The sequence below is a fragment of the Melozone crissalis genome, unplaced genomic scaffold (assembly GCF_028551555.1).
Source record: "Melozone crissalis strain CALT ecotype California unplaced genomic scaffold, PUWL_Pcris_2 ptg000708l_1, whole genome shotgun sequence".
Taxonomy (NCBI): domain Eukaryota; kingdom Metazoa; phylum Chordata; class Aves; order Passeriformes; family Passerellidae; genus Melozone; species Melozone crissalis.
In genome coordinates this window covers 21,025-33,865 of record NW_026536366.1, presented here as the reverse complement: position 1 = coordinate 33,865, position 12,841 = coordinate 21,025, and the positions used below count along the sequence as shown (strand labels likewise).

Sequence of the window (12,841 nt, the reverse complement as noted above, 5' to 3'; positions counted from 1 at the left end):
GAGGAGTTGGGATGCTCCCAGGAATGCTCCCATTGATGGTTTTCCATATGGAGACTTGGCAGGGCAGCTTTGCTTTCCTTCCCATTCTCAGGGATTTTATAAAAATGGATTTATTAAATTCTTTTGTTTTTTAATAAAATAGTCTAATAAATTTAGTAAATTATTAATAAAATTCAAGAAATACAAGGTCGAAGGATGGGAGTTCTGCTGGTGGTTGCCTTTTTGTGCTGTCCTGAACAGGAAGAATCCTCATCCAGCCAAATCCCGTGGGATTTTCACATTCCAAGAACTCGGATAAGGATCACAGCAGGGATTCCTGATTCTGATTCTGAAAACTGCGGAAAAAGCCCCTAAATCCTTTAATTCCTTATTTATCAAGGAAATCCCTTCTTCCCAAAGCATTCCCAGCTTGGATCCATGGACAGAGAGCTTCAGGAAAATTTGGGATTTGGGCACAGAACCACACAGCGGGGAAGAGATACATTGATAATATTTCTAATGTTTATTAATATTTAATAACGATAAAAACCTGAGATAATACAAACATTTTTTATCCCTGCGTATTTTTCCTGTTTTTGTTTTTCCTGGAAAAGCAGCTGGAGAACCCCACCAGGAGGCAAGGAGACGTTCTAGGTCGGGACATCTTCAAGGACGCGGACCCGGAGCGGGCAGATGCGGAGCGTCTTGGCGTCGGAATCGCCCTGGCTGTTGCCCACGTAGAAATAGGGGAAGACGGCGCAGCCGAACTTCTCGTGGAACGTGTAGATGTGGCTCTGGAGGTCGGCGTCGTAGAAGGAGAGCTCGCCCTCGGTGCAGTCCAGCTCCACGCGGACGCGCCGGATGTTGCCCAGCGCCGTCTGCGAGCGCATGGCGTTGGACGCCCGGCACTCGTCCTTGCCCTGCAGGTGGTAGATGTACCAGAAGCCGGAGCGGGTGTCGTGGTGGTAACTCCAGGGGGAGCCTCTGTGGGGCCGCGAGACGCCCACGCGCCAGTTGTCGAGGCCGCCCAGGTCCACCTCCCAGGTGTGGAAGCCTTTGGAGAAGCCGCGGGAGCCCAGGACGCAGGGGGCGGAGGTGAAGCGCTCCGGGTTCTCCACGGAGCCTTTGTAGCTGCACAGGGAGACGCTGGAGAGGTCCTCGGAGACGGAGAGCCAGCCCGCGGCCGAGTTGGGGTCCAGGCTGAAGGGGACTGCGGGGAAGGGGAAGGTTTTATGGGAAGTTTGCTCTGTGGAGCCACCCATGGATTCACACATGGATCCTTCCATCCCTACGTGGATCCTTCCACGCATTCATCCATGGATCCCTCCATCCCTACCCATCCAGCAATGGATCCTTCCATGGATACATCCGTCTGTCCCTCCATCCATGGATCCATCCATCTGTCCATCCATCCATCCATCCACGGATCCATGGATCCCTCCCTCCATCCATGGATCCTTCCACAGATTCATCCATGGATCCCTCCCACCTTACATCCATCCATGGATCCTTCCATGGATACATCAGTCTGTCCCTTCCATCCATGGATCCATCCCTCCCTCCATCCATCCATCCATGGATCCTTCAATGGACCCATCAATCTGTCCCTCCATCCATGGATTGCTCCCTCCATCCATCCATGGATCTTTCAATGCATCTGTCCATCTGTCCCTCCATCCATGGATGCCTCCAAGGATCCAACCATCCATCCATCCATGGATTCGTCCATGGATCCATCCATCCATCCATCCATCCATCTATGGATCCTTCCATAGATCCATCCCTCCATCCATCCATGGATCCCTCCATGGGTCCATCCATCCATCCATGGATCTACCATTAATCCCCGGATTCATCCATCCATCCATCCATGGATTCATCCTACACCCATGCCTATCCATGGATTTGTCCCTGGCAAACGCACATTCCCAAGTTTCCCTTTTTGAGGAACAAGCCCCTCCCTTCAACTCCCCAATCCCATCTCCACATTTCCCATCTTTCCAGACCCCACCACCACCACCATTTTTAGGGATCAATCCCTCCCCACATTTCCCATTTTTCCTGACCCCACCACCACCATATTTAGGGAAGAATCCATCTCCACATATCCCATCTTTCCAGACCCATCACCATTTTTAGGCATGAATCCCTCTCCACATTTCCCATCTTTCCTGACCCACCAACACCATTTTGAGGGAGGAATCCATGACCACATTTCTCATCACCACCATTTTTAGGGATGAATCCATCTCCACATTTCCCATCTTTCCAGACCCACCACCACCATTTTTAGGGATGAATCCATGTCCACATTTCCCATCATCACCATTTTCAGGGAAGAATCCCACTCCACATTTCCCATCTTTCCAGATCCCACCATCATTTTTAGGGAAGAATCCATCTCCACGTTTCCCATCTTTCCAGACCCACCACCATTTATAGGGATCAATCCCTCTCCACATTTCCCATCTTTCCAGACCCCACCACCATTTTTAGGGATGAATCCATCCCCACATTTCCCATCATCACCATTTTCAGGGAAAAATCTCTCTTCACATTTCCCATCTTTCCAGACCCCACCACCATTTTTAGGGAGGAATCCACTTCCATATTTCCCATCTTTCCAGACCCACCACAACCATTTTTAGGGATTAATCCATCTCCACATTTCCCATCTTTCCAGACCCACCACAACCATTTTTAGGGATGAATCCATGTCCACATTTCCCATCATCACCATTTTCAGGGAAGAATCCATCTCCACATTTCCCATCTTTCCAGACCCCACATTTCCCAATTTTAGGGATGAATCCATCTCCACATTTCCCATCTTTCCAGATTCACCACCATTTTTAGGGATGAATCCCTCTCCACATTTCCCATCTTTCCAGACCCCACCACCATTTTTAGGGATGAATCCATCTCCACATTTCCCATCTTTCCTGACCCATCACCACCATTTTTTGGGGTGAATCCCTCTCCACCTTTCCCATCTCTCCAGACCCCACCACCATTTTTAGGGATGAATCCATCCCCACATTTCCCATCACCACCTTTTTTAGGGAAGAATCCCTCTCCACATTTTCCATATTTCCAGACCCCACCACCATTTTTAGGGAGGAATCCCTCTCCACATTTCCCATCTTTCCAGACCCACCACCACCGTTTTAAGGGAAGAATCCATCTCCACATTTCCCACCACCACCATTTTTAGGGAAGAATCCATCTCTACATTTCCCATATTTCCAGACCCACATTTCCCATTTTTAGGGATGAATCCCTCTCCACATTTCCCAACTTTCCAAACCCCATCACCATTTTTAGGGATGAATCCATCTCCACATTTCCCATCTTTCCTGACCCATCACCACCATTTTTTGGGATGAACCCCTCTCCACCTTTCCCATCTCTCCAGACCCCACCACCATTTTTAGGGATGAATCCATCCCCACATTTCCCATCACCACCTTTTTTAGGGAAGAATCCCTCTCCACATTTTCATATTTCCAGATCCATCACCACCATTTTTAGGGAAGAATCCCTCTCCACATTTCCCATCTTTCCTGACCACCACCACCATTTTTAGGGATGAATCCCTCTCCACATTTCCCATATTTCCAGATCCATCACCACCATTTTTAGAGAAGAATCCATGTCTACATTTCCCATCTTTCCAGACTGATATTTCCCATTTTTAGGGATGAATCCATCTCCACATTTCCCATTTTTCCACCCCCTGGGAAACCCCATTCCCGACATTCCCGGCTCCTCACCGGCGGTGATGGTGTCCAACATCTTCTTCCACACGTTGTACTGCAGCGATCCCAGGTATTTGGCCACATCCAGGAGCAATCCTGAGGGAACAGCCTCCGGCTCCTCGGCCGTGCAGGCGATCCTGGAGCAAGGAATGACCGTGGAGAAAGGATTGGGATGAGGAACCCGGTATTTCCCAAACCTTTCCTCCCTCAATTCCTACAAAATCTGGGATTTAACGCTTCCCACAAACACTGAAAATTCCATACTGCCTGGAACACCCAGGAGACGCTGGAATTTTCTTGGAGCAGGAACTTTAGGAGACCCCATCCAGCCAGCAGGAAGGGCTCAGCCATCCCCAAATTCCCATGGATTTGGGAATTCCATGGATTTGGGAATATATGACGGGATCAGGACCTACCTCCGCTTGCGGTTCTTGTGGGTCTGGAAAAGAAAAGAAAAGAGGAATCAGATCGATCCTGGATGCCGCCGGAATTCCAACAGCCCATGGATCACATGGGGGAGGTGGGAACGGGATCCTGGTGGGAATTACCATGGGGAATGCGGGAATTACCACCAGAAATGTGGGAATTACCATGGAGAATGTGGGAATTACCATGGGAAATGTGGGAATTACCGTAGGAAAATGTGGGAATTATTATTGGGAATGTGGAAATTACTATGGGGAATGTGGGAATTACCATCAGGAAGGTATGAAATTACCATGGGGAAATGTGGGAATTACCATCGGGAATGTGGGAATTACCATCGGGAATGTGGGAATTACCATTGGGAATGTGGGAATGACCACTGGGAATGTGGGAATTACCATTGGGAATGTGGGAATTACCATGGGGAATGTGGGAATTACCATTGGAAATGTGGGAATTACCATGGGGAATGTGGGAATGACCACTGGGAATGTGGGAATTACCATCAGGAATTTGGGAATTTCCATTGGGAATGTGGGAATTACCATGGGGAATGTGGGAATTACCACCAGAAATGTGGGAATTACCAATGGGAATGGGGGAATTACCACTGGGAATGTGGGAATTACCATCAGGAATTTGGGAATTTCCATTGGGAATGTGGGAATTACCATGGGGAATGTGGGAATTACCACCAGAAATGTGGGAATTACCAATGGGAATGGGGGAATTACCAATGGGAATGCAGAAATTACCACCTGGAAGGTGAGAAACACCATTGGGGAATGTGGGAATTACTATGGGGAATGTGGGAATTACCATGGGGAAATGTGGGATTTACCACTGGGAATGTGGGAATTACCATTGGGGAATGTGGGAATTACTATGGGGAATGTGGGAATTAACATGGGGAAATGTGGAAATTACCATTGGGAATGTGGGAATTACCATCGGGAATGTGGGAATTACCATTGGGAATGTGGGAATTTCCATGGGGAATGTGGGAATGACCACTGGGAATGTGGGAATTACCATGAAGAAATGTGGGAATTACCATGGGGAATGCCGGAATTACCACCAGGAATGTGGGAATTGCCACTGGGGATGTGGGAATTACCCTCAGGAAGGTGAGGTCGTCCTGCTGGCAATCGGCCTGGAGCCGGGCGGCCTCGTTGAGCAGGGCCTGGCTGGCCTCGCTCAGCTGCTCCATCTTTCCCTGGATCAGATCGTGCTTCCGGCCCGTCTCCTCCCGGATCTGCGCCAGCACCGCCTGCTCCTCGTCCCACAGGAACTTGTGCAGCTTCTCGAATTCCCACTTCACCTGACGCTCCAGACGCTCCGATGCCTCCTGGGAATGAATGTTGGCGCCTTACTCCAGGTGGGAACGGTGGAAGTGCCCGAATTCCCTGGATTCCTCTTTCCCAGAGCTCAGGGATTCCCTGGGATCACGCTGCCCTTCCCAAATTTCCATCCCTGCTTCCCAAATCCCCATCACCCCCCTTTTCCAGATGGAATCAGTGCTCGAGCCCCAGCTGTATGTGCACGATTGGGATTGGGATCAATCACAGCTCTGGAGCACCAGAATTCCCTGGATTCCCATTCCCAGCACTCAGGAATCCCCTCGGATCATGCTGCCCTTCCCAAATTCCCATCCCTGCTTCTCAAATCCCCACCGCTCTCATTTTCAAGGATGGGATCAGTGCTCCACCCCAGCTGCATGTGCAGGATTGGGATCGGGATCAATCCCACATCTGGATCACCCAAATTCCCTGGATTGCCCCTTCCTAGAGCTCAGAGATTCCCTGGGATCACGCTGCCCTTCCCTAATTCCCATCCCCATTTCCCAAACCCCAGCACTCTCCTCTCCTGGCATGGGATCAGGGCTCCACTCCAGCTGCATGTGCAAGATTGGGATTGGTCCCAGTCCCACCTCTGGAGCAATGAGATTCCCTGGATTCCCCTTCCTAGTGCTCAGAGATTACCTGGGATCACGCTGCCCTTCCCAAATTCCCATCCCCACTTCCCAAATCCCCACTGCTTGCCTGTCCCAGGATGGGATCAGTGCTCTACGCCAGCTGTATGTGCAGGATTGGAATTGGGATCAATCCCACCTCTGGAGCTCCCAAATTCCCTGAATTCCCCCTTCCCAGAGCTCAGGGATTCTCTGGGATCACGCTGCCCTTCCCAAATTCCCATCCCCATTTCCCAAACCCCAGCACTTTCCTCTCCTGGGATGGGATCAGGGCTCCACTCCAGCTGCATGTGCAAGATTGGAATTGGGATCAATCCCACATCTGGATCACCCAAATTCCCTGGATTCCCCTTCCCAGAGCTCAGGGATCACTGGGATCACGCTGCCCTTCCCAAATTCCCATCCCCACTTCCCAAATCCCCACTGCTCGCCTGTCCCAGGATGGGATCAGCGCTCCACCCCACTGAACATGCAGGACTGGGATCAGGATCCGGATCAGGACTGGGATCAGGATCAGGATCGGGATCCAGATCCGGATCAGGATTGGGATCAATCCCGCCTCAAGAGGGAACACGCACCTCGTTGTGCCGGGCGATGGATTCGTAGGATCTCCGCACGGCCCCGAAATCCTTGGCTTTATCCCGCAGGGAAGACTCCATGTTCGCCAGCTTGGCCTGTGGGGACGAGACACCCTCAGGACTGCCCCATTCCTGGGATTTTCCAGGATTTTTCCAGGACAAACACTCCCGGAGCCAGATCCTTGCTCCATCCGCTGTTCTCCTCAGGCAGCCGGGAGGAAGAGGAGCTTTGATCCATAGGGAGTCCTCCGCCCTGTTTTTTAGGGATATCCCATCCCTGCTCATCCTGGTGCTGTTGGCAGCCCCATTCCCACTCCCATTCCCATTCCCACTCCCATTCCCACTCCCACTCCCATTCCCATTCCCATTCCCATTCCCATCCCCATCCATTCCATTCTTATTCCTATTCCTATTCCTATTCCTATTCCTATTCCTATTCCCATTCCCACTCCCATTCCCATCCATTCCATTCTTATTCCTATTCCTATTCCTATTCCTATTCCTATTCCCATTCCCACTCATCCCATTCTCATTCCTATTCCCATTCCCACTCCCATTCCAAATCCCATTCCCATTTTCACTCCCATTCCCAATCCCATTCCTACTCCCATTCCCACTCCCAATCCCATTCCCACTCCCAATCCCATTCCCACTCCCATTCCCAGACCTGTTCCCACTCCCATTCCCATTCCCATTCCCATTCCCACTCCCACTCCCATCCCCATCCTCATTCCCACTCCCATCCCCATCCCCATTCCCACTCCCATTCTCGTTCCCATTCCCGTTCCCATTCCCAGGAACCCCAGCCAAGCTTTTCCCGCCACATTTGAAATCCATCGGGATGAGTCAGGGTGGTGCCGGCTGTTTTCCAGCCTTTGCTGGCAGCATTCCCAACTCCTGGCTGCATCCCATCCCCTCGCCCTCCTCCTCCTCAGCCTCCTCCTTTCTGCTGGAATTGTGCAACTCCCAAATCCCAACCCCACTCCCAAAGCCTGGAATAACCGGCGTGGCCGGATCCGAGCTGGGATCAAGGGAATCTCCGGGAATAACCATCCCGCTGCCGTTTCCCGCGGGATCATTATCCGGGATGGCACCGGATAATTAAAGGGCAGCAGAGCATCCAGCAGCCGCCACACGCCCGCAGGGAAGCGTGGCGGCCTCATCCCAAATCCTGGGAAATCTGGGACAGCTCCAGGTTTTAGGGGTGCCTCTCGTTGTCATCCTTCCATGGATGCATCCATGGATCCATCCATCCATCCATCCATCCATCCATCTCTGTTCATCCATGGATTCATCCCTCCATCCATCTATGGATCCATCCCTGAATCTATCCACATCCATCCACCCATGGATCCATGGATCCATCCATCCATCCATCTCTGTTCATCCATGGATTCATCCCTCCATCCATCTATGGATCCATCCATGAATCTATCCACATCCATCCGTCCATGGATCCATCTTTCCATCCATCTCTGTTCATCCATGGATCCATTTATCCATGGATCCATTGCTCCCTCCCTCCATTCTTAGATTCATCCATCCCTCCATCCATCCATCCATGGATTCCATCTATGGATCCATCCCTCCATCCATCCATCCGTCCATTCCTCCATCCATCTACATCCATGCATGGATCCATCCATTTGTCCATTCATCCATAGATCCATCAATCCATCCATAGATCCATCGATCCATAGATCCATCCATGGAATCCATCCATCCATCCATCCATCCATCCACATCCATCCCTCCATCCATGGATCCATCCCTGCATCCATAGATCCATCCATGGAATCCATCCATCCATCATCCATCCATCCATCCATCCATCCATCATCCATCCATGGATCCATGGATCCATCCATCCATCCATCATCCATCCATCCATCCATCCATCCATCCATCCACATCCATCCCTCCATCCATGGATCCATCCCTGCATCCATAGATCCATCCATGGAATCCATCCATCCATCATCCATCCATCCATCCATCCATCATCCATCCATGGATCCATGGATCCATGGATCCATCCATCCTCCATCCATCCATCCATCCATCCATCCATCCATCCATCCATGGATCCATGGATCCATCCATCCATCCATCCATCCATCATCCATCCATCCCCATCCATCTATGGATCCATCCACATTCATCCCTCCATCCATGGATACTTCCATGGATCCATCCCTCCATCCATCCATTCATCCATGGATCCGTACATGGATCCATTAATCCACATCCATCCATCCATCCATCCCTCCCTCTCCCCTATTCCCTCCCCTCCCCTCACCCTAAAATCCGCCGCCGCCTCCTGCACCGGCCTCATCTTGTGCCCCTGGTGCTCCTTGGAGCGCTGGCACGAGAAGCACGCCAGCTCCTTGTCCTCCATGCAGAAGAACTTGGGCTCCTCCTGGTGCGCGGGGCACAGCGCCGCGCCTCGGCCCTGCCGCTGCCCTTCCTCCTTCAGCACCAGCTCCACCAGGTTCCTCAGCGTGTGGTTGACGCGGAGCTGCTCCAGCGAGGACCTCTCCTTGCACAGGGGACACTGCGGCCGCCGCTGCTCCCACGAGCGGCTGATGCAGCCCTTGCAGAAGTTGTGGCCGCACGGCAGCGTCACGGCCTCCCGGAAGGGCTCGTAGCACACGGGGCACTGCAATTCCTCCCTCAAGCCCGGCGTGCTGGATGCCGGAGCTGCCGAGCTGCTGCTGCAGCTGCCGGGGCAGGGATCGTCGTCTCTGCTTTCCATGCTGCGGGATTTTTTAGGAGTGAGATTTATTTATTTTTTAAATTTTTTTTTTTTTTTCCCTTCCCCAAGCCGCCCCGACCGGACGAACGGCTCCGCTTTCTGATGCAACCGCTCCGGTTTCCTGCCGGTGACTCAGCCGCGCTCCCTCCCGCCCGCTGACAACGCCCCGGGGCCGCGGCCGAGGGGGTTCCGCACCGCGGGGGCGGCGGCAAAAGCGGACGGGACCCCTCCGAGCCCCGCGGTTGGACCGAGACCCGAGCACCGGGCACGTCCGGGGCAGCCCCGGTGCCCGGTTCGGCATCCCCAGGTCCCGGTCCCGGTCCAAACTCCAGGGCTGCTCCGGTGCCCGGTTCGGGGTCTCCACGGCCCGGTCCCCCAAAATCCGGAGCTCGGTTCTGGATCCCCAGGTCCCGGTCCCACCTCCGGGGTTGCTCCGGTGCTCGAACCCCACCCCGGGGCTACCCCGGTCCCCCAAACTCGGGGTTGTTCCATTGCCCGGTTCTGAGTCCCCGGGTCTCGGTTTCAGTCCCCCAAACTCGGGGCAGACCCAGTGCCCGGTTCTCGATCCTCAGATCCCAGTCCCCCAAAATCGGGGCTGTTCTGGCCCCCCAAACCCGGGGCTGCTCCGGTCCCCCAAACTCAGGACAGCCCCAGTGCCCGGTTCTGGGTCCCCAGGTCCCGGTGCCCCAAACTCGGGGCTGCTCCGGTGCCCGGTTCTGGGTCCCCATGTCCCGGTCCCGATCCCCCAAACTTGGGGTTCACCCGGTGCCCGGATCCGGCTCCCCGGTCCTCTCCCGGGGCAGCTCCGGTGCCCGGTTCGGGCCCTCATGTCCCGGTCCCCATGTCCCGGTCCTGGGTCCCACCTCCGGGGCTGCTTCCACTCCCCCTTTCCTACCCCGGGACCGCCCCGGTGACCGGCGCTGGACCCTCGGTCCCGAACCCGGGTTTGGACCCTCACCCCGGGGTTCCCCTCGGTGGTGCCCGGGCCCAGTGGCAGCCCCGGTTCCCCAAACTCGGAACCGGATCGGTGTCCCCCTAACCTGGGCCAGCCCCGGGTGTCCAGACCTCCAATCCCGGGGCTGCTCCTGTGCCGGGACCCCCTCCTTTCCCGGGAGCCACAACTCCGGGGCCGCTCCGGTGCCCGGTCCCGGTCCCCAACCCCCGGAACAGACCCCTGCCCCCATCCCGGGACTATTCCGGTGCCCGATCCCGGTTCCCAACCCCCGGTCCCCCATCCCGAGGCCATTCCGGCGCCCGGTTCCCCAGTCCCGGTGCCCGGTCTCGGTACCCCAAACCCGGAACAGTCCCGGTCCCCCATCCCGAGGCCATTCCGGCGCCCGGTTCCCCAATCCCGGTGCCGGGTCTCGGTACCCCAAACCCGGAACAGTCCCGGTCCCCCATCCCGAGGCCATTCCGGCGCCCGGTTCCCCAATCCCCGTACCCCAATCCCGGTGCCCCAACCCCGGTCCCCCAATCCCGGAAGGCCCCGATCCCCCATCCCGGGGCCACTCCGGTGCCCGGTCCCGGTCCCCCAGCCCTGGTCCTCCATCCCGGGGCCGCTCCAGTTCCCGGTCCCCCAATCCTGGTGCCTGGTCCCGCTCCCCCACCCTCGGTCCCACATCCCGGGACCACATCGGTGTCCGGTCCTCCAATTCTGGTGCCCGGTCCCTCTCCCTCAACCCCGGAATTGTCCCGGTCCCCCATCCCGGAGCCACTCCGGTGCCCAGTCCTCCAATCGCTGTGCCCGATCCCGGTTCCCAACCCCCGGTCCCCCAATCTCGGGACCACTCCGGTGCTCCGTACCCCAATCCCGGTGCCTGGTCCCGGTACCCCACCCCTGGAACGGTCCCTGTCCCCCATCCCGGGGCCGCTCCAGTTCCCGGTCCCCCAAACCCGGTGCCCGGTCCCGGTCCCCAAACCCCGGTCTCCCATCCCGGAGCCACTCCGGTGCCCCGTACCCCAATCCCGCTTCCCAGCCCCCGGTCCCCAATCCCGGGACCACTCCGGTGCTCGGTCCCCTAATCCCGGTGCCCGGTCCCTCACCCCCGGTCCCCCATCCCGGGGCCACTCCAGTTCCCGATTCCCCAATCCGAGAGCCCGATCCCGGTTCCCAACCCCCGGTGCCTCATCCCGGGGCCACTCCAGTTCCCCGTACCCCAATCCCGGTGCCCCGTCCCGGTCCCCCAACCCCGGAACAGCCCCGGTCCCCCATCCCGGGACCACTCCGGTGCCCCGTACCCCAATCCCGGTGCCCGTTCCCGCTCCCCCAGACCCTGTCCCCTATCTCGGAGCCATTTCGGTGCCAGATCCCGGTCCCCAACCCCCGGTCCCCCATCCCGGTACCCCAATCCCGGTGCTCGTTCCCGCTCCCCCAGACCCTGTCCCCCATCTCGGAGCCATTTCGGTGCCCGATCCCGGTCCCCCATCCCGGTACCCCCAATCCCGGTGCCCGTTCCCGGTTCCCAACCCCCGCTCCCGCTCTGTCCCCCCCGCCCCGCTCCCGCTCCACGTGGCGCTGTCCCGGTCCCTCCCGGTCCCTCCCGGTCCCTCCCGGCCCTTCCCGGCGCCGCTGCCGGTTCCGGGGGTTGCCCCGGTGTACCGGGGGGTGTCACAGGGGTCTCACCTTGCGGACCGGCGCTGGCACCGCTCCCTCCTCCGCTGCAGGCGGCGCGGGGGTCCCCGTTCGCCTCGCTGCGACATCGCGGGGGTCCCTGATATTCCCGGGGCTCTCGGAGGGCGGAGCGGGACGGGAGGGTCGGGACGAGGCTCCGGGGGAGGCTCCCGGGGCCGGCCCGGCCTCTCCCGGCCCTCGGTGGCACCGAGACCCCGCCCCGGGAATTTCGGGATCCCAGAAACGCCGAAATTCAGTTTTGCCTCCTCCTCTCCCGTTTCCACCGGGAATGGAATTCCCGAGGAATCCCACCGGGATTTTCCAGGCGCGGCGCCGCCCGTTCCTGTTTTGTTTTTCCCCTTTTCCCTGTTTTCCACCCGTTCCAAAATTCCCCTCCCCTTTTTTTTTAAAAATTTTTTTTTTAATTTTTTTTTATTTGTTTTTGTTTTTTCCCGTTCCTACCCCGGGAGTCGCGCGGTGCCTCCCAAAATCTCCAGCTCCTCCATCACAAAAAAAAAAAAAAAAAATTAAAAAAAAATTCCCCAGTGGGAAGCGGGAGGAATCTAAAAATCATCCAAGGAAAGAAAAACAACAGGGGGGGATAAAAAAGACAGAAAAAAAAAAAAAGGAGGGAAAAAAAAAAAAAAAGGAAAAAAAAGAAAGGAAAAAAAAAAAGAAGGAATAAATTTTTTTTTAAAAATTTTTCCCCTTCTTTTTTTAAAAGAAGGGGGAAAAAAAGAAAGAAAAAATAAAAAAGGAAGG

General features: G+C 55.5%; 1 protein-coding gene across 1 annotated transcript; it reads right to left on the bottom strand.

Annotated features, from left to right (window-relative positions):
* Positions 1–538: 538 nt before the first annotated feature.
* Positions 539–12,168, bottom strand: TRIM35 (tripartite motif containing 35). The gene is made up of 7 exons (XM_054295406.1): positions 12,092–12,168; positions 9,013–9,469; positions 6,714–6,809; positions 5,281–5,511; positions 4,154–4,176; positions 3,753–3,874; positions 539–1,189 (listed from the first exon to the last, which is right to left on the bottom strand). The coding sequence occupies exons 1-7, from the start codon at positions 12,166–12,168 to the stop codon at positions 630–632; spliced, it is 1,566 nt and encodes a 521-aa protein (XP_054151381.1). The 3' UTR covers positions 539–629.
* Between the last annotated feature and the right edge of the window lie 673 nt (positions 12,169–12,841).

Coding starts and splice junctions, on each gene's coding strand:
- TRIM35 (XM_054295406.1), bottom strand. CDS start 12,168: ATGTCGCAGCGAGGCGAACGGGGACCCCCGCGCCGCCTGCAGCGGAGG. Junction 9,470..12,091: donor TGCCAGCGCCGGTCCGCAAG/GTGAGACCCCTG, acceptor AAAATCCCGCAG/CATGGAAAGCAGAGACGACG. Junction 4,177..5,280: donor ACGACCTCACCTTCCTGAGG/GTAATTCCCACA, acceptor TTTCTTTTCCAG/ACCCACAAGAACCGCAAGCG.